Source organism: Centrocercus urophasianus, unplaced genomic scaffold (genome assembly GCF_019232065.1).
Source record: "Centrocercus urophasianus isolate 14NV4802_14NV808 unplaced genomic scaffold, USGS_Curo_1.0 seq_29, whole genome shotgun sequence".
Lineage (NCBI taxonomy): Eukaryota > Metazoa > Chordata > Aves > Galliformes > Phasianidae > Centrocercus > Centrocercus urophasianus.
In genome coordinates, this window is record NW_024884855.1 from 6,606,208 (window position 1) to 6,631,805 (window position 25,598).

At 49.5% G+C, this 25,598-nt stretch overlaps 4 protein-coding genes across 4 annotated transcripts; 2 read left to right on the forward strand and 2 right to left on the reverse strand.

The window, feature by feature from the left end:
• Nucleotides 1-73: 73 nt before the first annotated feature.
• Nucleotides 74-5,465, reverse strand: PLK1 (polo like kinase 1). The gene is made up of 10 exons (XM_042828152.1): nt 5,079-5,465; nt 4,822-4,990; nt 4,592-4,736; nt 3,991-4,084; nt 3,238-3,457; nt 2,778-2,936; nt 2,486-2,563; nt 1,860-2,014; nt 1,214-1,396; nt 74-827 (listed from the first exon to the last, which is right to left on the reverse strand). The coding sequence occupies exons 1-10, from the start codon at nt 5,463-5,465 to the stop codon at nt 621-623; spliced, it is 1,797 nt and encodes a 598-aa protein (XP_042684086.1). The 3' UTR covers nt 74-620.
• A 910-nt stretch (nt 5,466-6,375) lies between these two features.
• Nucleotides 6,376-12,315, reverse strand: DCTN5 (dynactin subunit 5). Its single transcript, XM_042828248.1, has 7 exons — nt 12,237-12,315; nt 12,090-12,158; nt 11,698-11,816; nt 11,125-11,236; nt 10,363-10,465; nt 10,188-10,279; nt 6,376-7,099 (listed from the first exon to the last, which is right to left on the reverse strand). Exons 1-7 carry the CDS (start codon nt 12,282-12,284, stop codon nt 7,079-7,081), a joined length of 564 nt encoding a protein of 187 aa, XP_042684182.1. The 5' UTR covers nt 12,285-12,315; the 3' UTR covers nt 6,376-7,078.
• A 55-nt stretch (nt 12,316-12,370) lies between these two features.
• Nucleotides 12,371-21,711, forward strand: PALB2 (partner and localizer of BRCA2). Its single transcript, XM_042828172.1, has 13 exons — nt 12,371-12,460; nt 12,543-12,602; nt 12,685-12,784; nt 13,022-14,905; nt 15,624-16,423; nt 17,018-17,101; nt 17,648-17,809; nt 18,278-18,363; nt 18,640-18,801; nt 18,960-19,076; nt 19,425-19,512; nt 20,494-20,642; nt 21,486-21,711. Exons 1-13 carry the CDS (start codon nt 12,371-12,373, stop codon nt 21,709-21,711), a joined length of 4,008 nt encoding a protein of 1,335 aa, XP_042684106.1.
• Nucleotides 21,712-21,907: 196 nt separating this feature from the next.
• On the forward strand, nt 21,908-24,086 carry NDUFAB1 (NADH:ubiquinone oxidoreductase subunit AB1). Its single transcript, XM_042827978.1, has 4 exons — nt 21,908-22,187; nt 22,261-22,348; nt 22,848-22,959; nt 23,924-24,086. The coding sequence occupies exons 1-3, from the start codon at nt 21,924-21,926 to the stop codon at nt 22,937-22,939; spliced, it is 444 nt and encodes a 147-aa protein (XP_042683912.1). The 5' UTR covers nt 21,908-21,923; the 3' UTR covers nt 22,940-22,959; nt 23,924-24,086.
• The last annotated feature ends 1,512 nt before the right edge of the window (nt 24,087-25,598 follow it).

The following is a 25,598-nucleotide window of genomic DNA, read 5'->3' on the forward strand; positions in this document are numbered from 1 at the left end:
TGGTCAAGAAGAATCCAGAAGCAACATGCTACTGCTTCCCTACCAAGGAACCAAGAGAGGCTGGACACTCCAAAGAACAATCTTTAATCAAGTTATGCAATATACAAAAGTTTAGTTTTCATGTAGAACAAATTCAGTATTAAAATGCAGATTGCTCAGTCTCAACCTGGGCATGTTAAATATCTTAGTTGTGCTGCAACAAAAGGAAACAAGTCCAGAGCATCATGCCACAGACATGTACAAAACTTACATGATAGTTCTGGGGAGAACCCCACACTTTATCTCATTAGAAGGCCCAGGAACCTCCAACAAGAGGGTTGGTTTTTGAGTCAGGCTTTTGGCTTTGAAAAGTTAAGAAAAAAAAAAAAAAAAAAGACTATATAAGCAATTTTTAAAAACACTTTGTATTGGGAGGAGCAAGAAACCCCTTCGTGCACCACTCACAGTGAACACAGCACCATCATCACAGCATCAGGGGCTCCCTGGGGGCAACTGGAACGTACCCAGCAGCAGGAGCCCAGCTGTGTGATGGCAGGTTACAGTACAAGGGATGCTAATAGACTTCCCCGTCCACAGCTGAGCCGGTTTGGCACAGATGTTGGTTCCATCAAGACCGAAGCCTAAACGGAGGATTTCACACGGGCTGAGCCAGATTTTGAACCGAGGAGCTTTTCCACCATGGTGCGAGCGTAGCGTAGTCGGCTGGCCAGCTCCTTGCAGCACCCGTGCTCCTCAATGAGGCTCAGCTTGTATGTGCGGAAGTCCCGTTTCTCATCTATGTATGTGACAGCGGCCATTAGAGGGCACAGGATGACTTTGGTGTGGTCCTGCAGGGAGGGAACACAAGGTCACCCTGAGCACATTGCTCCACGGTGAAATGGTCCTTCGGATGAACTGTCACAGCAAGGTCAACCCAACTGCAGGCCGGCGGCATGCTGACAAAGCACAGCACTGCTGCAGTAAGAAAGCGCTTACTCAGAGCGAATCAAAGGGAAACGTTCATGCTGCACCAACTGTGCAGTTTTACTCCTGCTAAAGGAAACAACCGCTTGAGCTAGGAGCGGCTGGATGGTTTAAATACCAGCAAGCAGAGCAAGGAGCCTTCTAGTGCTACGTTCACTGGGCAGAGCTTCAGCTCAGGCTGTAACTGCCTGCAGGGATCACCAGCCTGCCATATAGCACTGAATGTAGCAAGTCAGCACAACAGCCTCACCTGAAAGAAGTTGATCTGCACAGTGCCGTTGCTGAGGTGCAGGATGATGGCACTGCGGGTCCGGAACCACGTGCAGAGGTAGGGTAAACGTGCCAGCTCATCTCCTTCCCGAGGTGTAATGTTGGCACCTGCCTTCAGCAAGTGCTCACTCATGTAATTCCTGAAGTATTTCAGTAGTGTTATCTGCAAATAGAACAGGCTGTGAACAGACAGGCTGAGGATGAGCCCTGGTATCTGGAGAGAGTAAGAGCTGTCACCACAAATTCAGAGACTTCTTACATCTTTCAGAGCTTAAGGGGTCACCGCACAACCTGCTGCAAATTCTCAAGTACCACCAGAATTAACTTTGCTGTCCGAGTACAAGACTCACTTTGCTGAATGCTTCAGTGCATGCAAGCTTTATAAGAGCTTATTTCTGTGAAGTTGCTCAGAAATGAGCCTCAGTTAACAACTAGGAACAAACAGTGAAAGCTGCCAGCATCTCTCTTTTGGGTCACATTTTACCAGCCAATAGAAAGCCTGCTGAATGCAAGTAACCCCAAGTTATAGATGTTTTTCCCCAGTGTCTACCCTGATAGCAAAGACCTGCAGAAGTCTCATCGGAAACAGCCACCCACCAACAAGGGCTCCTGTCCTCTGGACTGACCTTCTTGTTCAAGGCAGAAGGGCAGGATCTCACAGTGAAGTAGGACTCGGTGTTGTTTTGCTCAATGTACTGCAAGCTGTCCCCATCACTATACATAATAAGACGAGTGGAGTCATTGAAGAGAACTCCAACACTGTTGTCACACAGCTGATAACCTAGTTCAAAATAAAGCCTGTTAGACTTCCACGTGTGGGACCCTTGGTTACATGAAATACAGAGCTGGAATATTTGTCATCTGGGCGCCCCTGAAGGCCACCTCACCAATTTTAAAGATGCTCCTTTTTACAGAGATCTAGATGGCACTTTTTCTCCTCTGAATTTGTCAACCTCCCTTGTTGCATTATCTGCTGCATAAGCAACTTCAACTCCTACACTGAGTACACATGCTAGCCACTCTGGATCCACAGGATCATGCTGCATGCACCCTTAGTGTGGCCAGGGTGGATATTCAGTGGCCACTATTCTGTGTTTGCTCAGTGTTTGATGATGTTACTGGTGATGCTCTTGGAAAATCTAGACTAGAAAAATCACGATTAAAGAACTAAACCTACACTGAGCACAAATCAGATTCTACCAGCTGCTTCAGGAACTAGAAAAGGCTGAAGTACTGCCACCACATTATTTACCTAGACCATACTTGTCTGAGTAGTCCACCCATTTGCTAACCCAGAAGATGGGAATACAGGCTGGGTCTTCAGCTTCTTCTGCAAAGAGAAAAGGAGTCTGTTAGAAGACATTTCAAGACATCCTATGCATGCACCACAGCAAGCAAGGCCAAGAGGAAGTGGCTTCTGCATTGCTTTTCTGCCTTCCACGTTGAAGTGAGGTCAGTTGGTCCCTCAATTCAGCCAAGAGCATCAATGACAGAAGCAAGTTATCCAGAAAGGTCAGTGCCTGTATGATTATCGCCAGACTCACCTTGTCTCACTGCTGTTCTCTCAGAGGGTTTGGCTGAGTTGACTGCAGTCAGCTGCTGTAACATGTCAGCTAAGTGACACTCAATGGCGTCTCCCACCTCCCGCAGCCCAGCTGCATCTTCCTTTTCAGGCAAGTTTTCTAATGCAGGGCTTTCTGGTCCTGGGCCAGGAAAGAGAAGATTGCAGAAACACGAGCTGCAAGTTTCTAAAAGCAGCAATTCACATTCTACCCTAGCTGTAAGAAACATGTTATGCACCTCATAGCTGAACTGCTTCCTGCTTTCGGGACAAAGAGCAAGGACAGCTCCCAGACATGAGATGTTCTAGTTTCCATGTGAACTGGGAGAGTAGGTGAGGCAGCACTATATTCCCCACGGAGGGTCTGTATGTTGCTAGAGGCCAGGCAGGCTCTCATCCAGCGCTGCAATCCATAGCCCTCACTTCCAGACACCTGCCCTTACCTTTGTTGAGTGCTGTCAGTGGCTTTCGCCCGTTCAGTTCAAGTGTGCTGGGAGCGATTGAAAATCGAGGTGCAACAGTGAGACAGCTGGTGGGCAGGCGGCTGGGGATGTACCCTGATGTGAAGAACTCATCGTTCAGCAACTCGTTGATAGTTGGGCGTGTGGCAGGGTCAGATCTTAGCATCTTCTGAATGAGGTTAGCAGCTACGGGGTTGATGTGCTAGGAGGAGACAGGCAGAGTTGTGAGACGAGCAGAAGGACAAGCACACACTAGTGGCATCTGCTCTGTATAGTATAACAGATACAAGGTTCTGATCAGAGCATGGCTCTGGGTCAGGCAAGCAGGACACAAGCCTGGGAAACAGAACCATACAGATACGGAGAGCAGTCTCCTGACAGCATGCAAAGCTTAAAATCAACTGACTTTAGCAAGACCAAATCAACAGCGGTGAGATGAGATGGAGACTTGGCCCAAGACTTCATCTGTGGCTACAGTACATAGAATTGAACAGACTTGCTCAGCTGCCCAGTTTTTGGCAGAGCTTTTTTTCCTGAATCAAAGGGAGTGCTGCTGACCCCTCAGGAAGAAGTTGGCCTTACAGGTTCACTCTGCCATCAACTGATACAGCCCTTTCCCAGCTGGCTACAATAATAGCTGCTTCACTATTATGTGAGAACCCACTAAGTGCCAGAAACAGGATGGTGCAAGAACAGCTGCAAGATGAATGGATCCACCCATGAGAAGTACAGTACCTTGGGAATAGTATACTCATTCTTCTTGATTCGGATGTATGTTTCTTTGAGACAAGATGTTTCAAAAGGCGGTTTCCCCACCAGCAGAGTATACCTGCATGTTTGTAGACATAGAAGTGTGTGTTAGCTGGCTGGTTTTTTTTTGTTGTTGTTTTTGGTGGGTTTTTTTTTTTGCATAAGACAGCAGAAAGACAAGACATCTCATCTTAAGGACAATCTCCTAGCAGAAGGAACAGAACACTTCAGCATTAGAAGCACAGTAGAGATAGCAACTGCAGTACTGTGTCTGGCTCCTACACCACTGAGAAGAGAGCTGAGATCCAGTAACCTCTGGAGACAGCTTCAGTTAGGAAATGAGCATTTGGGGAAAAAAAAAGGCCCAAGGCAGCTATGCTATGTAGCAGATTGGACTGCAGACACACACGTACCCATGTGCTCAGAGCACCAGGGAGGTCAGGTGCCAGCTGGCAGCAGGGCTCAGCCATGGTAGTGTGCTGGATACAGCATGTCCAAAACTACAGCATACACCAAAACCTCACAGAGGCCAACAGGACGTGGGGCACAGAGACCTCACAGTCCTGCAGGAGACATTTTGACTCACATGATGCAGCCAATGGACCATATATCCACCTCAAAGCTGTGCCCCTTCTTGCCCAGCACCTCCGGGGCAATGTAGTTGGGGGTCCCACACAGGGTCTTCTTGCGCTCACCATCATACTCCACTTTGGTAGCCAAGCCAAAGTCACCTTGGGGAGAGACAGAGAGATGGGAGCAACGACAGGACCCGGGCAGGACGGGACGGCCACGGGGGCACCGCACCGCGACACCTACCGATCTTCACCTCCATGTCGTCGCTGAGGAAGAGGTTGCCCAGCTTGAGATCGCGATGGATGACGCGCTGGCTGTGCAGGTACTGGCAGCCCAGGATGGTCTGCCGCAGGTAGTAGCGCACCTCGGGCTCACTCAGCGCCTTCCGCCGCTTGTGCAGCTCCAGCAGCGACTGCGGGTAGAAAGGCACGTGGGCCGTTGGTCAGCCCGCTCCCGGCCGCACCCGCACAGCCCCCCGCTCGCCGCCCCCCTGCCCTCACCCGGCGGCGGCACAGCTCCAGCACCACGTAGACGAAGTCGTTGTCCTCGAAGAAGCCCTGGAAGCCGACGACGTGGCGGTGCGCCAGGCTGCGGTGGATGGCGATCTCCATGGACATCTTCTCCTTCTGGTGCGGCTTGGCCAGCAGCGATTTGGGCACCACTTTGCCCGCGAACACCTCGCGACTCTCGGCCTCGGTCAGCTCGTAGCACCGCGCGAAGCCGCCCTTGCCCAGGAAGCGGCCCCGCACGTAACTGCGCCGCGTCCGCGGGTCCACCAGCACCTTCGGTACCTCCTTGCCTGCAGCCGCCGCCGCCGCCACAGCGCCGCCAGCTCGGGCCGGCTCCACCGCCGCCACCGGCCGGGCTTTGCCAGCCGCCGCGCTCATCGTGCTGCCGCCGGACCGGGGAGCGTTATCGAAGCCGCGGATAAGCGGGGCCGGAACCGGAGCCGTGCGGGACGCGCTGTACCGACAGTGCTCGCCCGATTCAAACGCGGCCCCCGAGCGTTACGCGCCCGCGACGGCTGCCCATTGGTCGAGAGGATTTAAAATCCACGCCGCCCGCCGCGGGGCACCATGGGAGCAACGCCGCCCGCCGCGCTTAAAGAGACAGAAGCCGGCGGGGCGGGCAGAGAGCGCCGCCATGCGGCCGGGAGGGACGCCTCGCACTGCGGCGGTTTATTGGCGCGCACCGAGACCGCTCCCGTAACGCCTGCGGGCAGGGAGCAGATTCCCCTCCCTGGGAGAACTGACAGGCCTCCGGGGAGACATGATAGAGGCCTTTGAGCGCTTGAAGGAGGGCTATAAGAAAGGAGGGGACAGACTCTGCAGCAAGCTCTGTGTGATGGGACAAGGGGAAGCGGTTTCAAACTGAAACGGGAGATTTATACTGGACGTGAGGAAGGAGCTGTTTGCAGTGAGGGCGGTGAGGAACGGCGCAAGGTGCTCGGAGGTGGCAGTGCCCCATCCCTGCACACAGCCGCGGTCCGGCTGGCCGGGGCTCTGAGCACCGGTGGAGCTGTGGGTGCCCCTGCACGGTGTGGGGAGCGGAACCAGGGCTGGAGCTGCTGTTGGAATCACCCGATGGGGTTTTGCCCATCTCCCCCTCCCCGTGGGCATTGAGCAGCTTTTCACGCTGCCACACTTCAGTACTGCACAGAGGGATTCACGTTAGCTTGTAGTCGACGTGCTTTTCCTTCGAAAGCAGCAGCGCCAGTTTGTTTTCACACACACTGTTGTGACGCTTCCACGTGACAACATTTTGCTTATAGAATATATTTCCACACTGATCCAAGAATTTGACACTTTGCCGATTTTTATTGTGTAGAATCCCATCCACTTTGTTGGTATACTCTTCAGTTTCTCCCTCTGTGCCACCGAGATGACATGTTGCCAGGTGGGTGTGATTGTACCCAGCCTCCTTGATTATTTTTTCCCCTTGCCAGCCATCGCGTGGAACACAACTTAGTAAAGAGAATGTCAGCAACCAACCGCATGCACTCAGGCCTGGAGAGTTTACTTCTGTAGCCTAACATCATCTAGTGAGAAAAGTAACTTTACATTCCTGTCCCCTAATCTGATCATGCTACTTGCAGGAGCAGAATAGAATGCCAAAGGAAAACAACCATGAATAATGCAAGAACCATCTGGGGCAGCTCTAGCCATGAGCATGCCTTCTCCTTCCAGGCATGCATGGTCCCACCCTGCTGAAAGTCAAATGACAGTTCTGTTGTAGCTTCCCTTTCCCAATAAAGAAAGCTGTTTCTTTTAGGAGAGAGTTGATGGCCCTGACCAGTATATTCTGTGCTTTGCAATTTGCTGGAACCTCGGATACTGCAGTTGTGTCAATGGCTACAGGCTAGCTGGGTGCATCGTGGGAGAGAGCTCGCAGAGGTGTGGAGGTGAGCCCAGGTCAGTGATGCTTCAGAGGACAGGATAAAGTAACCAGATGTAAGGAAAGCTAACAGTGCTGAGCATTTGAGATCTTCAGTGGTGACTTTTTAAACCCTGGCAGAGGCCACCTTAATAGAGACAATAAAAGAGGTTTTAATTAAAGCAGAAGGGTTGGGTCAGCCTGCTGGAAGGAAGAATATGTTGAGAAACACATAATGCTTTGTGTAGTTACACATCCCTCAGCACGCTGCAGTCGCACTGCTCAAGTGGTTGTGGAAATGTGTCTTTTCCAGTTGCAGTCTCATTTCCACTCCCAAGCTTGCATTCCTTAATTTGGCAGCCACCTCCTCCTACCCCCCACCCCCACCCCACGCCAGCCCGGATTCCCTGCTGCCCTCTGTGGTCGTTGACCAAGCAATCCCGGTGAAGTGTACTATGTGGTGTTGAAACCTTGAAGGGACACCATGGCAACAAAGCACACACAGCCCTCCCTGACCAAGCGCAGCGCTGCTTCCCACATCTCCAGAGATGGCTGACATTAAGCTAACAGGGCAAAACAATATTTGTGAGTGGCACTACAAACACGAGAGTATCTGACTTGCAGGAGATCTCATAGAAATGCCAACACCTGTCTGGTCTGGTGACCAAGGAGGCCTCAGATAGTCCCTCAACAAGCAGCTTTTGCAAGGGCAACAAAGATTTTGGACAGGAGGAAGTGAACATTTTTGGAAGTTGAAGTGAATTAGAAAACTGCCTGAAGTACAGATGCAGCACAAGGAACACTTACAACCTGGAATTTTTTCCACTCAGGTAGAAAAAGTGGCAAGACTGGGACTTTCACAGGGACATCAGCCTCAACTCACACAAGCAGGCTTCAGCTCTTGCTTTTTTGCAAAAAGAGTCATACCATCTGGGATGGCCTGATTTCCAAATGCTTGAAGCAGTGCTGCTAGAACAGCACTGCTAAGTTTCAGAGCTGAAGAGAGGACTGTACAGTCACCTAGGAGGCATTAGGATTCTCACTTTGGCATCAAGAATAGAAGCAAAGGCATTCATTCTGTGGCACAGCCATTACAAACTAGCTACACTGCAACCATTTGCTAGTGAAAGTCACCAGCTCAGATGCAGAAAGCAGATTCACACCATGCTGAATGCACTGACGTTGATACGCCTGCAAGTCACAGAACAAGAGGCTGTGGCTCGTATGCACAGGCATGACAGGAACCTCATTCTGGTCTCAAGTTTGATTTAAAAAGTCACAAGATTAAGTTACTTGAACAACTAAAAAGGCTTTAATTTATGCACAGTAAAAATACAAACAAACCAGACAGTGGTTTTACATTTGATTAACAGCAGTTTTCTACACGTTAGTACTTGTGTTGCTGTTTGCTATGCAAAGTATCGCAGCATTTTGCACGATATACAACAGCTGAAGGCTCCAGGGCTGCTGACCTCTCAGCTGCATACCTACCACAAATCAATATACATTCTGCCCTCCCCACACTGCTACACTACAACATGCAGGAGTCCCAGTTTAAAAAGCTACAGAGGGCCAATGTTAAGCTTTAATAAAACACAACCAGAACAGGCAGATTCATTTTTGGCCAGCTGTCTACTACTGTGTCAGGTACATGCAAGCGTGAGCTGTCTCTGACTTGCACACAGCTGTTCCCAGTAAGAATCCTGCTGCATTACTTGTCCAAAATGAAGGATTCACTCTTTTCAAGAAGTCTGAATCTCCATCTGAAGTTTTATAATGAAGGAAAAAAAAAAAAAAAAAGCACCAAAATGTATTTTGCAGATATATACAATGAGCAACAAATGGGGAGAATTGCAGCATTTTCCTGCCACTTTCAATTTCTGCTTTTAGATTCCCACTCTTTCTGCTGCACTGAGCTCTGAGAATGGCATGGTACTTTCCTTTCCAAAATCCTTTGGCTCCCTATAGTCTGCAGTGTTCAGGAAAAAGAACATACACCATCCATGAGAGTCCTAACCCTGTAGGATGGGCAAGAGCACGGAAAGAAATAAAGAAATAAAATCTGAGAAGTGTCCTGACAGGCTGTTGTGGTTTAATCTCAACACAGCCATTTGCTGACTCCCCACAAGAGGTATGAGGGAGAGAACTAGAAAGGGAAAAGTAAGAAAACTCACTGGCTGAGATAAAGCTGTGCACATACACAATGCAAAAAAATAAATGTATTCACTGCTTCCCATTGGCTGGTGGATATTTAACCATTTCTAAGAAAGCAAGGCTCCATCACCTGTACACTTAGGAAGACCAATGCCATAACTCTGAATGTTCCCTCTCCCCCATCCTTCTTTCCCTCTAGCTTTTGTTCTTGAGCAGGGCTGCATCATATTGCATGGAACATCTCTTTGGTCAGCTGTCCTGTGTCCCCTCCCGGCTTCTTGTGTTCGCACAGCCTCCTCACTGGCAGGCAGCATGGAAAGCAGAAGGCCTTGACTCAATGTAAGCACTGCTCAGCAAATACTAAAACATCAGTGTATTATCAACGTAGCCCTACGTGAACTACCACTAACAAAATGAACTTTGTCACAGCCAAAACCAGGACACAGGCAAGGCATATAAAGGCAGCCTCAGTCTCAGGATGATAAAAGATATCCTGGCCCTACAGGACAGAATCATGGTCCACAGCGAGAAAAGGAATCTCAACAAACAGGTTTACATATCAGCAAATATTTTTATGAAGGAAAGAGTTGCCTCTAATGAACCATGGTAAATACTGCCCACAGTAAGCACGTCAGCCACACAGCACTTATTTTCTAGAATGGAGGCTGCTCTGAGCAAACGTGAACCCCCTTGACTTTGGGGCAGGAACAGAACAGAGACGAAAGACAGGCTTTGGCTGCAGAGTACGTTGTCAACTCTGCCTTGTTCCCCAGCTGCAATGAGGAGATGTTGCCTTAGGGAATGGAATCAGCTTTCCTAGCTCCAGAACATTTAATGGCACAATTCAGACAACATGGGATGAATTACATTCAGATGAACATGCAAAGGTTAAACAACAAGACACAGCAGCTTGCACAGGGGACTGCTTGGCCCGACCATTAGTGTTCAGGTATGCTCACAGAAGTGTTCAGGAACAGCAGAGGGCCAGGCCCTGGAATTTTTGAACAATATTCTTCTCTCTGCTCCCAGAATACTTCTATGTGCCTTTACTGCTCTGAAACATGGTAAATAGGCTACTAGACCTGAGTTAGTGGCAAGAACTTCTGGTAGTAGCTCTTTGTAACATCGATCATGAGTTCCTGGGTACATTCTGGGAGCTCACCAGAAAAGAGTCCTAGAAGAAGAACATGAGTTTGACCATCAGTGTTCTTGCAGAAGAACACTGTGCAAGTACAAGTAAAATTAGAGGGAGCATACCTGGGCAGCCTGAAAAGACTGTGAAAGGTGGAACTACTGTTTCAGGAGGTAGTACTGTGTTGTCTAAGATTTTGCAGCAGTCTTTCAAAACACATCTACGACCCTAAAAAAAAAAGATTAGGTAGAATTTGTACTTAAAATACAATTTTGCATATTCCTGATAAATTTGATAAGCTTCAGCAAGCTTAACTCTTCAAAACATGCACAGCGGATCATGGAAATAAAACTCTACCCAAATTGAATGCTCTTCCCAGTAGCATTTGAGAGCTGATATACTTTTTTTTTTTTTATCTTGAGGAAAAAAATCTGTTTGCTTTTGACTAATACATGTACAGCTGCATATTAACTTACAACAGTGTGCAAACTAGAGCTCAAGTCATGCAGTAACATAGCAAGGGCTTCTCCAATTCAGCAGCGTGGCCTTGACTATTTTGCAATATTTGCACAGAACTGCAGTTGCACTTGTACTTTATGAGATGGCCACCATCCCTGGACAGGCTCATTAGCCAAAGGGAGAGCAAAGGAGCATGCCCTTGACTCTTTGAACAGTATCAACTGAACAGTCATCAGTTCTACCCACTGTCCTCAGAATAGCAAGACCAAAAGCATCCCTTTCTGTGGAGATGGAAAAGAAAGGCACAGGTACAGGAAGTACACTTGTTTCTGATGGTTGGCACAGATACCTTTCCACTACTCTTACAAAGTCTTAAGAGTCTTGAACCTTTCAAGAGGCTCAAGAAAAGACTGGGAAAAAGTACTCACGATGACACAGTTCTTGCCTATGTGGACATAGGAGCCAATCTGGGCTGCATTGACAACACAGTCCTCTTCTATGAAGACATGATCACCAATGTGGAGAGGAAAGAAAGCAACCCTGCAACAGGAGAGTGTTTTATTCAGATGGTACAACATATAAACTAACTGACAATGTTATTAGACCCCCAAATCACATTGCAAAGTCTCTTGTTTCCATCTGGGATACCAGATGTAGTCTTGACACTATGGAAGACTGAACAGTAACTACTCTTTTCTCAGGTATTTCTAAAGGATGGTCAAGATAAGCAACAGGAAGACTTGCAAATAAGCAAAGATCAAGTGAAACACGTTCATCACCTGCCTATTGTAATATTTCAGTCTTTCCATATTATGATATGAAGGAAACGCTAACTCTCAAGATAAAACTGCACATTTGAGGAAGAGCTTTAAAGGGACATTTATGCAAATTACTGACAAAGCAACACAGCCCTCTGAACGTGCAAACCTTAGGTAAATTAATATATATTGTACGCATATAGATTTCAACCTCAGCTTCCCTAAAGAAAGAATACCTCTTACCCTTTGCTAAACTTCTTGAAGGGTGGTCTGATAACACTGCGGCTTTTCACCACGCAATGCCGCCCCACTCTTACGTTTGCCAGGTCACCACGGATGATGCAGTCATTCATAACTATTGTCTGGACAAGAAAGGGAAGAGAAATAAGTAAGCTGAAACCTGCTAGTGTTCGCAGTTATTATATAAACTCACAGTTTATACAGTCAGGGAGACTGTGTGAGGAAATGCACACAATGCTCCAGAGTGGCAGTGTGGTGCTCAAAGCAGACACACAAAGCAAGGCGAGGCACAGGCAGAGCCACGGACAAAAGCACTGCCGTCTGCAGCACCGGGGGCAGACAAGAAGCGGCGCCGTGCTGTGACAGACGCAGCCTTCCCCCGTCCCACTGCTTACCTTGCCGTTGAGAACGATGTTTTGGCTGCCGCAGAGAACGGATTGCCTGCTCACCTTGTTGCCCGACGCCTGTGGGGAGAAGGGACAATTGCCGAGCCGAGCCCAGAGCCCAACCCCTCCACCCGGACCCCAGGCCCCGCCCCGCACCGTCTCGATGTACTCGGACTTGTTGTACAGCATCTCGCTCAGCTCCATGGCCGCAACACTTCCGCAAAGCCGCCCTGCACTTCCGGTACGTCACTTCCCGCCGCCAGCCGGCGCTTCCGCTGTGAGCGCGGCCAATGGCGGCGCGGTTGCCATGGGCACGGCAGGCGGCAGCCATGGCGGAGGCGGCGAGCGGCGCGGTGCTGAGCGGGGCCGAGAAAGAGAAGGTCTGGCCGGGCCGTGTCGGGGCTGACGGGCCGGAGCCGAGGCCGGGGTTGCGGTCCCAGCTCTGTTCGTTGTGTTTTGCAGCTGCGGGAGAAGCTAGCGTTGCTGAGGAGGGAGTACAGCGAGACCGTCAGCCGGCTGCGGGTGAGCGGGGCGGGCCGGGCCGCGGGGCTGGGATGAGGTGCGCAGGGCCGAGCCGAGCCCCTCCACCGTGTTGTATCCCCAGCGGGCGCGGCGAGCCGAGCGGGCCAAGAGCCACGGCGGGAAGGCGGCGGCGGAAGGAGCCCGGCGGCCCGGGACTGAGGAGGCCCCGCGGAGCCCCACAGGTAGGACCGGGCGCGGCCGCGCGGAGTTCCCTGGCCGCTGCCCGGCACTCGGCACCCATCGTTAAATTGCAATCTGCAGCAGCAGCCATCTGCTTCTCCCCTCACCGTGTGCTCTCTGATCCTTGCTGCTCGATCACAGCCTTTCGCTCTTGCCAAAGTTGATTTTATTGTGTGATGTTTTTTCTCAGATGCAGCTTTCATGGGTGTGCTTTACACACACGAGATTTCTTCCCACAGGCTGTAGTGATAACATATCTCCTGATGCTGGCAGACGTGAAATGTGTCACTTACAGACTGAAACCTGCTCAGGCCCCAACACAAAGGCGAAAACATCTGCCCCATTGAAATATAGTCCTGAGTTCTTCAGTAATGAAGTTGGCTTGCAGGACGGTTCACTGGCAAAAAGTACACAGGTTAGCCAGGAAAATGCTTCTTGTGGACTTTCTATGACTGCAACTGAGGAGAAAAAAAATCAAACTTCCAGAAGTATGATGAAGCTGAGGAAGAGGACAAAGATTCTGGTGTCAGAAGGAAAAGAATCGGCGCATGATGTGCATCTCATCAGTGCTGATGTAATGGTGCAAAACCACCCTGCCAGCGTGGAGGAACTTAGGTCACCAGTCTTTAGGCGAAGCAGTTTCTCAGAGGACAGTGCTCAAATGGAGTCCAGACCAGTGCTCACGGGGGGGCAGGAAAGCAGTTTAACTCCTCCAGGTGCAGAGTTTGGAGTTTCACAGGATGTGCCTGGAGATGGTATTCCTCTGGGAGTGTCTGAGCTGTTCCCGTGTGCTCTGGGGTACAGCAATGATGTCTGGCAGCCTGAGTCCCCAGGTGCCACAGTCACATCTGATAACCGGGAAGCTGCACAGCCATGTTCAGAGAGTGGTGAATCTGTTTCACTTGATGGCAGTGGTAAAAAAGAATATTTCGGGACAGTAAAAGAAATGGACACTGAGAGCATGTGTGAAGATCAGGGGGAATTACGCAGGCTTTTGGATTTAATGTCAGAAAATGAAGTATTGCCCACTGATACAAGTAACAGTATGATTAATGAGAGCAAAGTCCATGGAGAAAATCAAAATGATACTGGTAGTTTAAAGGCCTTTCCTTCAGAGCTCCCTCTGGATAATGCTGAAAAATTGGTGGAGAATCAGCAGCTTGAAATTCAATCAAGACTTTCTCATCAAGAGAAGGTTACAACTCCTGAAAGTGCCCTGAACTCTTGCACAGTGGTTGAAGGGCTTCCCTTTCCAGTTGAATACTATGTCAGGACGACTCGACGCATGTCTAACTGCCAGAGGAAAGTGGACCTTGATGCTGTAATTCTCAGTCATCTGGGCAGGAGCAAGAAAGGTCAGAGAAGTAAATGCAAGCAGAAAGATACAAGCTTAGGTCAGCCCTCCCAAGAAACTGTTGAAAATCATTTGGGGTCAGCAGCTGTGCCGTTCCTTTGTGCAGAAAGTGATCCTGTGAATTCTAGTCCTCAGAAACATCCTCTTGCATCCAGTGGTAGCAGCACTTCACCTGGATCGATTTCTCAAAACAGCGTCAGCAGCACGAAGCGAGATCAGAGACAATCACAGAGGAAACAAAAGGGAAAAAGAAAGTCTACCTGCAGGCCCCTTGCAAATGAAACATCACAGGAACTTATAGAAAGCTTGGATCTCGTAATGCCAAGGGAAAGCAGTAGTCTGCTATCAAATGAGTATCAGAGTGAAAAGGAGAACTGTGAGGCTAATCTTGAAAAATCATCTTTGGATGGGAGACAGTCTTCTGTTGTTGCAGCTCTTGGGTCTGAATTGACAGGTATGATACAGCCAGCGAGTGCTGATCCTCCTGGTGGAAGCCAAGTACTTGGCAAATGCAGTGAGTCTCATTCAGAACAAGTCCAGAATCCACTGCAGAAAAGTGACTCTCTGAACCCAGGGAATGAAACTTTTACCAGCCACACAAGTGATCTGGAATGCAACTTAAGTGTGTGTCAGTCTGACAGACATCCAGTGAAACACGTTAAGAATCAGCAAATGCACAGAGCCTGCAGGGCTGAGCAGCTCCTCACAGCCCCTCTGCGCCGCTCCCTTCGTTCCTCTGCAAGGCACAGGAACAGTCACATCTCAACAGGTATTTCATCAAACACATGCTTTAAACTTGAGCCAAAGACCAAGGCAAGGAAACAGCTGAGTGTGGTCATGCACTGCTGTTCTAACCCTGCTATATTTCTATTCAGGAAAATCTAATAGGGTTGGTTTTCTTTTCTTGATAAGTTTTTTTTTTTTTTTTCTTCTTAATTTAGATCATGATGGTGCCCAAATTCCTTGTGCAATTCCAGAAATTTCTGCCTCAGTACAGTGACAGAGAAGGAACAGTTGTGCATGGATGAGGAGCAGGGCTGGGAACTTCTTCAGCTGCCTTGTCTGCTCAGGTCAACGTTGTGCACACTGTACCTGATTTTCCAGTAAATGGATATAAATCTCTGTTTCTCCAACTGAATCTGCATATTAATGACTTTTTTTGTGTGGGGGGAAACAAAAATCCAAACGTGAAACAGAAAGATGAGAATTACTGACTCCAAGTCCAGAAATATGTAGGAAAATGAAAATGTTTGGAGAAAAACAAAACAACCTGGTCAGGCACTCAACCAATTTTGGTTGTCTTTGGCAGTGATATTTTAGCTGAAGCATTGATGCAGAGTGACTGTGGAGTGTAGCATCTTCCTAGAAGGTTCCACTTCCATCTGTTCAGATGGACTTTTATGTTTTTTTTAAATAGAGTGACAATCTTGATAAGAGATTGTGGTTGCTGGTTAATTTATGATATGACATTCTCTCTTGAATTCCAGGTGAGAACAAAAGAAGACCTGGCCATCAAGTGGATTCAGAGGGTCCTGCTTCTCTTGGCCTTGCTGCTGAAGACCCTGATATGTCCAGCTCTCTCTTTTCCTTCCGCAGTTTGCAGTGGCTGGCCCCCAAGCTGGATATCAAAGACTTTCATCTACCTGATGAAGAATTTGGACAACTGAAACTTGGGAAATATGAATCTTCCCCTAGGAACGACTTGGAGGTTTTTGTTCCTAGTGTGTTTGGAGATGGTGTGGCTTCAGAGGATGTACAAACTCCAGAAATAAATGCAGAAGGAAAAGAGCTTAAAACTAACCTGCTTTCACCATTCAAAAATGGGTTGTCTGAGTTACCTCATTTGGAAAGCCCAGCTGCCAAGGTGGGAGTTTCTACACACGAATTGCTATTTACTCCCATGGGGACTCTATTAACTGCTGCTCCTGCTCAGCATGAGTCTGAGATTTCCTCATCTGTTTTCCCTGTCTTGGGTGCAACCCCAGCTGTTTTACCATCAGTATGCAGCGAGGTCTTCCCCAATACATGTTCTCTACCTCCTTTGCAAGTGAGCCTGCATTCGTCCAAAGAAGCACCTGCACAGGTCAGGGATAATAGGGAATGCAAAGGCTCTGCCATTCCACTGCACTTGGACAGCTGTGGTAGGAAGGAGGAGGGGCAAGGTACAACATGTCATTTAGAATTCAAAAGATGTCCTAATAATAGGTCTGATGGGGCTGTGGACTTGGAGGAGCATCAGCAATCACAAAGCAAACGTGAGGGATCCAGCAGAGCTTCTCCTGAACAGGTAACATGCCAAGTGTCCTATGCCAGTATTCTTGTGGGTGAGTCCTCATCCAAAGTCTCACCTGACCTATGAGGAGAGACTTCTTTGGATGCCAGCCCTACGTGCTGTCTGTAAGCTGACTTTGTAAATGTTTGGTTTTCATCTGTTGCTGAAAATCTTCTCCCTGAAGAGCAAACTCTTTAAAATCCTTAAAACTACAGATGTGGGCTTCAGAGCCCGTGTTTGAAATAATAAAAGAACAAAAGGTTTCTGGCACCCTTATAATGTTGTTCTACCTTAAGGAAAATTTTCAGCTAGGATCAACTTTTACATCTTACCTGTGAGATGGTTGCTGAGAAAATGGTTTGTCTCTGAAGGGTGGGAATGCTGCTGAGAGGTGCAAAGTGGTGTGAAGGAGTAGGTTAGCCCATTGTCACCTGAGAACTACCTGGGCTCTCATGTTTTTCAGAGGCATGCAAGAGCAGAAAGAGATGCTTCTATTGCAGCTGCTATCTCTAGTGCATACAAAGCGAGTTCACAGTTCTGCCTCATTCTTGCAGGTGCTGAGTCTAATTTTGAAGCTAAATTATTCTGATTCTTTACTTGTTTGTGCAGAAAAAAACTGAAGCAGAACAGTTGACTCCAGTGCTGCTTGATGGCTTGAGAGAAGAGAACTTGCAGTTTGTTTCAAAGCTAAAGGTAGGATAACATCAGACAATTGTCTGCTGAGTTAGTAACAGCTCTTTAATAAAAGTTTAACAAAAAATGCAATAAAATGCAAGGTGACAAGTTGGAGGGAAAAAAAAGAAACCAACAAAAAGCACGTTGCTTTTCAGTTCATTCAATCAGTTGCTTTTTCATTCAATCAGTTCTGTCTTATGTACAAAGCATGCTAAATAATTCCTAAAAAAGTCATTTTGACTGAGAAAGAATTTCAGAGTTTGTTTCTGACTAATATGATACATCCAGCTCTGCTCCAGCTCTGGGCTCAGTGGGGTCCTTGTTGGTTTAAATGACAAGTGATTTTTGTTAGATGAGCTGACTGCTCCCTGCTCAGGGCACAATCCACCAGGTTTGTTTTCTGTGGTGCCTCACTGGCACTTTACTTGAATGTTAACATCTTGAATATTCAATTTTAGCCTCAAGTTGTCATTGTGCTCAGTCTCAAGAAGTGTTTTTCTCGATCTGAGCCTCCATGCTATCGTAGGCAACAGAAGAAAACCAGCACTGTTTTGTTTTGGACAGGATTCTTCAGGTTCTTGTGCTGTGGATGTGAGCAGCGTGTGGTGGGGAGCAGCTGGCTGCAGAGAGCTGTGTGTGGTGACTGCCTGTGAGAGTTCAGTTTCCCTGTGGAAACCTCAGGCATTTGATTGCTGGGAGAAGGTCAATACTTGGCAACTTGGAGAGGTACGGGCACAGTCTTTATTTCTAGAACTCAAACAGCTTTCTTGTATCACTGTGTTAATTCCAAAGAAACAAGGAGCTTGAAGTCTTGGGTGCAAGATTTGTTCTTTAGATGGTGTTTTTCACTGCATCAGGCAACAGAATGACATCCACTGGTGATGAGGAAGGGCAGTGTTCTGTATGGTTCCATGCTGTCTGCTGGAACTTGACCTCATGTACTGAATGAATGGTGGCTGCTCTGTGCTCTTCCTTGTAGATCCCTGGAGACACCTTTTGTGTCATGTCAGTAGGGATTGCTGACTTAGATGAGCAGCAAAGAAATCAGCTGTTCAACTAAGTGTGTTTCTTCAGAGGGGTCTGAAAATTCGTTCTGCCCCATGTAGTTTTGCTTGAAACACTCTAGAAAATGGGAATGTAGTCAAAGGAAGAGGGACATTGTGGTAACATGGAATTCTTGCTGTGCTGTCCTAGATTCCTGTAATACAGATCATTCCTCTGCCAGACACCTGTAACCTTGTGTGTATAGCATTGGGAAATTTGGAGATTGGAGAAATAAGGTACTGTATTTATTTCTTCCTAACATTTTGCTCCCCAAATAGTTGCAGCTTTACGCTCCTCTTGTATAGTACCTGAAATTGACTCTTACTACTGTGTCACTATTTGAGTCGCTTTTATTGTTGGAAAATATAGAAGGAATTTCTAACAATCAATTATAAAGATTTGCTTATTCACCCTGGTGGGGATAGGCTGTTTAAATGAATTTCTTTAATATGCTGAGGTGTATTTGAATTATGCTTCCTTCTGTTGTTAAGCATAATTTTCTCCTAATTTAGGCTCTTGCTTTATTCTTCTGAGAATGACTCATTCAAGCAATCACTAGTGAAAAGTGGGAATATAAAAGCTGTTCTTGGGCTAAAGGATGGAAGGCTGGTCAGCAGCAGCAGAGCCATGCAAGAGCAGCAAGTGGAAATCGTATCACTTTCGGAGTCAGGAAGGTGAGTCTCTTAGTTTTGGGGTGGTCTTGGTATGGCAGGTACAAAAGTAAGGGATGTAGAAAAGCGTGGGGTTTCTCTTCTTTTTGGAAGTGTGCTGAGTACAGAACACAATTACTGTTCTGACTGCCTTTTCTCACTTGTTTGCATCTGCTATTCAGGTGCAAGGACAGACAGACTTTGATGCCTCCCGAAGAAACTGTTCTGGCTTTTGCTGAAGTAGAAGGAGTGAGAGACGCCTTGGTTGGCACCACTGCAGTAAACAGTGTTGCAGTTTGGTCAGTGTTTGCTTTGCAATTAAATGGCTTTGGGTGTAAGTGGTGGCTCTGCCATCTGCAGACATCATGAAGGCGTGTCGGCTGGCTGCTGATTTGCCTGTGAGATAATAATTATCAAAGGGCCTGGTCTGGCCCTTTAAATTCTGTGCAGCTATGGAGGTAGTGAATGAACTGTGCTGCTGTAATTCCATTTGTGTCATATTCAGTACATCTCTTCCAGTGGCCTCTTGTCATGCTTCAGTTTGCTTCCTATGAAATCAAAACTGTCTTGTGTAGTGGTACAATTGTGATTGGGAAACCGGAATGAGGATGGAAATGCAGTCAGAATTTGTCTTTTCACCAACGCAGGAATTTGAAAACAGGCCAGCTCCTGAAGAAGATGCACATTGGCTATTCCTACCCAGCCTCAATCTGCCATCGAGCATATTCTGACTCTGTACGTATGTCAGTATGGCACTCAGTTTATGCATGGATTGCACTGTGGTGGGAACTTGGAGTGGATTGAAACATCATCTCTATTTAGAATCACTGAAGATATTTCAGAAGAAAACAGGTTAACTAGAACAAATAAGCCACACTGTCTTCTTCAAATTATTGGCCTTCTGTATTATGCTGATAAGTAAGTGGTGCATCAAAGTGCATTCCAAAGCTTCGGCCAGGTAAGCTGCTAAGTGGGGAGCAGTAGTACTGTTGCCCAATGCCAGTGCCTCATTAGTCTCTTTCATTGTGCAGGCAGGTGCTAGCATGATGAGGCACATTGCCATCATCAGACAACCTATTTGAGTGGCTATTATTTACATAATATCCCTGAGGATATAAACTTCAAAGCCAGGCTTCACAAGCGTGATTCTTTGCCACTTGCTTCTACCTGTGTTGTGATGTGGCTGGATTTTATGGTTGTCAAGGATTTGATTGCTCTTAGTAAGCATGTATTATTTTGGGACAAGAATGTCTTGTCTAATAACAGTGGTTTGAGTCAGACTCTTTGGAGACTTCTTGTGAATATCTATCCCATCATATTTCATACTTATCTGTGGCAGTTCTGAGAGCTGCTGTGCTGGTTTACAAGGAACTTTTGTTAAATTAATAATTTCCTAAGGATTAAACTAAGGCCCAGAAATTTTACTTTCAGTGTCCCCTGGTCCTACAGCAAGTTTAGCTTTTTCAAGCAGAAAGGTAAGCATGTAAGTCCATGGTGTCACTGAGCATTACATCAGCCCTTATCAGTCAGCAGCTGCTTTGCTTTCTAACTAATTTGATAAGAAAACCACTTGTATTTTATTCAGTAAAAACAATGCATCACTGTCCGTGGGGCTTTGATGGTAGAGAATGAAGCAATTAATTATTGGAAAATTCCTCGGAATTTTTTCCTCTCTTACTGTTATTTTTAGTGATGTATTTTTCCTCTGTGTATCAGGGCCTCCTGTTTGTTGTTTTAAGTCATCCCCATGCCAAAGAGAGCGAGTCCTGTGGAAACCCCGCGTTCCGTGTGATCGCCTTCAACCCGAAAACAGCCAGAAGCACCGGGGTGATGTTTTCCTCCCTCCCACCTGGACACACTGGAAGGTAAGTACCTTGGGGATGCTGCCTGCTCGTCTTCGTGGCACCTTTGAGGTGGTTTTGGAGGAGACTCAGTTAACGAGCTGAGCAGCAGTGCTGGCAGTGAGCCATTCACCATCTTTCCGATGATAAGAGGGCTGCCATCCATCACTTCCACTCGCGCTGTGCATTTGTTATAATGCTGCGAGGGTGTTGGCTTTTTCCTGCCTGCTTCCTGCACGAATCTGGGAGTTAACCTCTGAGCTCCCTGCGTCACGGCTCAGCAGGAGGGGCTCTGCTCGCCACAGCCACGCTGTAAGCTTCCTTTCCCTTCCCCCCCTCCAGTCAAAGTGATTATGGAAATGCTGTAGCTGGATTCATCAGACCAACCCCTTAGTCAAAAACCTCCTGAGAAAATACGTGCAAATGAGACTGGTGTCAGCCTTTGTGATGTTAAGTACCGCTTTGCCTGGTTTATTTATGTTAAGCAGCTGTTTGCAGTCTGATGACCTTTTCCTTCCTGTGTCTTGCATTTTGAAGGCTAATCTATTTAAGACTCAGTGTTGCAATGCACTTACATCCCTCTTGTTTCCTGTGTGCGCGAGTGGTAGCAGGTTGAGATCCTGGCTAACAGAAGAACTTTCAATTTCTGAGGACAGGGGAGTGTTGCATGAGCCTCTTCCAGATGCACTAAAGATGCAATATTTAACATAACCTGGTTCTCAACATCGGCTTAAACGTGCTTGCAGATTTTTTAGGTGTATTAGAGCTAGTGTAGATTTTCTAGGGGCATAACAGCTCTGCATTGAAGGCTGTGCCGGTGTTTTCCCAGCCGAGCTGCAGCCCGGTGATGCAAGGTGTCTCCCGCAGGTACTTGGAAGGGGAGGTGAAGGACGCTTCGGCTGCAGCTGTGCTGACCTCGGGGGCCATCGCGGTGTGGGATCTGCTGCTGGGCCGCTGCACCGCGCTGCTGCCGCCGGGCTCGGACAGCCGCTGGACTCTGGTGCGCTGGAGCGCGGCGGAAGCAGGGCTGCTGGCGGGGCGGGCGGACGGCAGCGTCTGCGTGTACCGCTACGCGCGGCACGGGGCTGCCTGACCGCGCCTCGCTCGGGGCCGCGCGCGGCGTTTCTTGCTGTCATTAAAGTGCTTCTGTTCGGTGACGCTCCGTCCGTCTGCGCCGTACCGGGATCGGGAGCCGCGCGGCCTCCCGCCGCCAGAGGGCGCGGTTTTGCCCCCGCCCGCCGTCACTCTCGCGCCGAGCACGCGCGCTTCCGGGCGCGGCGCGGGGGCTGCTGGGATCAGGTCACCATGGCGGCCCGTGTCCTCTCGGCCTGCGTCCGCCGCCTGCTGCCCCGTGCCGGCGCCGCCGTTCTCCCCGTCCCCCACGCCGCGCTCGGCACGCTCCGCCCCGGCCGCCCGCGGGCCCCGCAGCCCGCCTTTATCCCCACGGCGCCGCGGGCGGGTCTTGTGCCGTGCCGCCGCTACTCGGAGCTGCCGCCGCTGACGCTGGCCGACATCAAGGAGCGCGTCCTGTACGTCCTGAAGCTGTACGACAAGATCGACCCCGAGAAGGCGAGCGGGGGCCGGGCCGGGCCGGGGGGGGCGGGGCCGGGAGCGGGAGCTGACCGCCTGTGTGCACCCCCAGCTGACGGCCGAGGCGCATTTCATGAAGGACCTGGGACTGGACAGCCTGGACCAAGTGGAGATCATCATGGCCATGGAGGACGAGTTCGGTAATGGCGCGGGCGTTGGTGTGCGTCCGCGTGGACCGGGCAGAGAGGAGCTCCGTGTTCTGGGTTGTGTTTCAGGGCAGATCCGCTGCTGAGAGCCCCGCACTCCCCATCCCAGGCTGCAGCTCTGTTTGTTCTATGAGCGTTCGGCAGCAAACTGAACCCGAGGGGCTTTGGCTCTTGCTTGCCTGCAGTTACCCAGAACATCCCTCTTCTGTGTTGGGGGAGCCCTGATTGGGCACCGATGGCTTCAGCAGTGCTCAGGGACACTGGCTGGCACTGCAGCCTCTGCCTTGTCTCCCAGATTCACTGTCATGTAAGGTGTAGGCACAGCCTGAAACTCGCTGTAGTAACGAGATGCTCACTCTGACTGCAGTGGAGAAGCAGCCCCTGTGTGTTTATTTTTGGCTGTGCTGCAGACGTCTGAGCCAGCAGTAATTGCTTCCTTCAGCCTTGCTCCTGTTTCCATTGTTTTGGGCTGAATCTATGTGCTTTCTTTCAGGCTTTGAAATTCCTGATGGAGATGCAGAAAAATTAATGTGTCCACAAGAGATTGTAGATTACATTGCAGATAAGAAGGATGTTTATGAATAAAAGCAATTCTCCAAAGCAGAGTAAGTATAAACGTGCCTCCGCAGGGGTCTCTATGCCACACCAAGCGCTGCAGGAATCCACAGTTCTGTTAGCAGATGGTGAACTGACTTGGAGTCCATCCTTCAGAGCTCTTCAGCTGCTCGCAGTGTGCTGAGCAGCGCTCTCTAGTGGTGGGTGACGGCACAGCTCTGAGCTGCAGCTAGCGGCTGCTTTCTCATCAGCCACAGCCTGGGACGGCGGCAGGAAAGGAAACGATGAGGAAAGGGTTATTCCAGCGGCAGCCTGAGAGGCACTTGGGGGCCGCAGGGGAAGTGAGCGATGGCCTCAGGGCTGTGTGCATCAGGAGCACGTGGAAGCAGATTCCTGTTTGTTGCTCTTGTGCATGCTACTCACTTCCCCCCTGCCTCGATCTTCCCTGAGATTGAGGTGTAAAGGGTCAGTGAAGGAGCTGTGCCTGTTTGCTGCTCTTTCTGAGCCAAAAATGGATGGGGAAAAAAAAAAAAAAAAAAAAGTGACAGTCTTGCAAGACTCATGCAACTTCCTCTGGTGTTCTTCAGCACTTGTCATGTGTATAATCAATGAATATAAAGATGCTATTATTACAAAATAAACAAGAGAGTTTGGCAAAGCAGATTACGATAACAAAAAGAGAATAGACAGAATGCTTACCCCTATCCTGGGCTCACTACAAAACTCCAGCAGAGCAGATCTCCAGAAGAGATCCTTGCCTACTGGCAGTCAGCTCTTAAATAGGTCTAGGAGAGGTGCAGCCAGGCTCCACCCCTCACGGCAGCACGGGTGAATTGCCTTCACCTGTGCTCCTCTGGCTGACTCAGTGCTCCCCTCAGGTGGTCAATCAGAGGTTCAGGCCGTGGCTCAGCAGTTCCCATAACAATGTCTCTGCCAGACCAGCCTCTTTTGTTCCTTAATGTGGTAGCTTCCAGCTGATGAATTACTAAATGCATGGACGTTTTTTTTGAACAGGAGATGTCTACCACTAGGATGGCCCTGATGTCAGTGGGCATAAGCGCACATGCTGCATTGCTGCTGCTTTCATCAGAAAGTTGTACTTGGACGTTGTATTTAAAGCTGTCTGAATATGTTGTCCTTTGAAAACGAGGAAAAAAGGAATAAATATATAAGACCATGATGGTGTTGATGCCTTTTGTTTCACAGTTGCAGCCCACTGGGGCTGGTTTTTAGGGCAAGGGACACTGCTGGGGCTCATTGCACTGTGAGCTGGCAGCATCAGCTGCACCTCCTGGAGAGCTCCTTGTGTGGCAGACTGAAAGAGCATCGTATACCTGAGTGGGAGCTCCAGTACAGCCTCTGCTGCTGAGCTGAGTCCTGTGATCTCACTGCTGGTACTGCTACTCTTTCCACTAAAATGCTTCTTTTCTGCCTTTACTATTTATTTCACAAATGCTGGCAAAAATGAGTCTCATTTTTTGCTTCTGTTTTTTGAATGGAAATTAAAGGAGGGGATGACATGCCTGCTGCTGAAATGCAAAACCACATCGGGGTGTCGGTAAGTGTAGCTCATCCCAGCACGGGAGGTTTGCTTTCAGTCTCTCTTGAGACAGGGGGAAAAAAAAAAAAAGTTATTTCTGGACACTGCACAGTCTTTCTTCTCAGCCAAGAAACACTTTTGTGTGTCAAAGAGGCACTGCTGGGCTGTGAGCCAAGAAGTGTCAGTTGATAACATGCCTTCCTCTGGCAATCCGGGTGATGGGATGGTGGAAAATAAGCCCCAGCTGCTTCACATGGAGCCTTAATGTGGGGTGGGTGCTGTTTTCAGAGCCTCCTCTGGAGAACCATGTTTCACTCGAGTCTGCCCTGTGCCCCCGGCCTGAGGGTGCTCTGCTGCTCTTCAGGGCCCGGGTTTTGCTTTCATTGAGTAAGAAACAGCTCTTTCCTCTTAAATGAACTATGAAATATTCTCTGAACGTGCCGTGCAGTGGAAACGAGAGAAAGCACCCGTGGCGGCTCTCATTGGGGTGGTACCCCGTGCGGTCATCGCTCTCGTGTCGGGGTCGATGTGAAAGAGCCTTGGCCGGGTCAGCGCTGCAGCTGCGTGCCGGGAGGGCGGCGGTACGGTCCTTCCCAGCCCCAGGAGGGAGCTGAGCCGCGTCCGAGGGGCTCCGCAGGGATGCGGCGGGCGGGGACGGGCAGCCTCGGGGGGGATCGCGGCTCCGAGTCTCCGCTCGACGCCCGCGGGTGCCGCAGGGCCGGGTTCCGCCCGCAGCCGGGTCCGCCCCAGCCCTGCCGCTCCGCCGCTCCCCGCTGGGCCGGGCCGGGCCGGGGGCTGCGGCTCCGGGCGCCTCCGCCCCGCGGCGGAGGGAACGGGCGGGGGCTTCCTGCGCTCCGAAGCCGCCGGCGGCAGCAGCAGCAGCATGGAGCGGGTTCCGCGGCTCGTGGCCGCCGCAGGTGAGCGCAGGGAGCTCCCTACGGGACCGGGACCCCGCGACGCGGGAGGGCGGGAGGGGCCGCGGGGAGCGGCGGGGGCCGGGGGGCCGTCACCGTGCTGTGTCGGCTTCCCTCCTCCGGGCCCGGCGTCCGCGGGGAGCTCAGCTCGGGGCAGCCACGTGCGGCGGGAGAGGGTCAGGGCTCCCGGCAGCGCCCGGTGCCCCCCGGCTCCGTCCACGCACGGGCGTACGGC

What these genes read in the sequence shown, in the direction of transcription:
- PLK1 (XM_042828152.1), bottom strand. Translation starts at nt 5,465, where the DNA reads ATGAGCGCGGCGGCTGGCAAAGCCCGGCCGGTGGCGGCGGTGGAGCCG. An exon ending in ACTGACAGCACTCAACAAAG is followed by an intron (nt 2,937 to 3,237) that starts GTAAGGGCAGGT and finishes TTCCTGGCCCAG; the next exon opens with GACCAGAAAGCCCTGCATTA. An exon ending in TGCAGATCAACTTCTTTCAG is followed by an intron (nt 828 to 1,213) that starts GTGAGGCTGTTG and finishes CCCTCCCTGCAG; the next exon opens with GACCACACCAAAGTCATCCT.
- DCTN5 (XM_042828248.1), bottom strand. Translation starts at nt 12,284, where the DNA reads ATGGAGCTGAGCGAGATGCTGTACAACAAGTCCGAGTACATCGAGACG. An exon ending in ACATCGTTCTCAACGGCAAG is followed by an intron (nt 11,817 to 12,089) that starts GTAAGCAGTGGG and finishes TTTCTTGTCCAG; the next exon opens with ACAATAGTTATGAATGACTG. An exon ending in AGTTCTTGCCACTAACTCAG is followed by an intron (nt 7,100 to 10,187) that starts GTCTAGTAGCCT and finishes GTCTCTATTAAG; the next exon opens with GTGGCCTCTGCCAGGGTTTA.
- PALB2 (XM_042828172.1), top strand. Translation starts at nt 12,371, where the DNA reads ATGGCGGCGCGGTTGCCATGGGCACGGCAGGCGGCAGCCATGGCGGAG. An exon ending in GCGGGGCCGAGAAAGAGAAG is followed by an intron (nt 12,461 to 12,542) that starts GTCTGGCCGGGC and finishes TGTGTTTTGCAG; the next exon opens with CTGCGGGAGAAGCTAGCGTT. An exon ending in ATACTTGGCAACTTGGAGAG is followed by an intron (nt 17,810 to 18,277) that starts GTACGGGCACAG and finishes GTGCTGTCCTAG; the next exon opens with ATTCCTGTAATACAGATCAT.
- NDUFAB1 (XM_042827978.1), top strand. Translation starts at nt 21,924, where the DNA reads ATGGCGGCCCGTGTCCTCTCGGCCTGCGTCCGCCGCCTGCTGCCCCGT. An exon ending in ACAAGATCGACCCCGAGAAG is followed by an intron (nt 22,188 to 22,260) that starts GCGAGCGGGGGC and finishes GTGCACCCCCAG; the next exon opens with CTGACGGCCGAGGCGCATTT. An exon ending in GGCCATGGAGGACGAGTTCG is followed by an intron (nt 22,349 to 22,847) that starts GTAATGGCGCGG and finishes GCTTTCTTTCAG; the next exon opens with GCTTTGAAATTCCTGATGGA.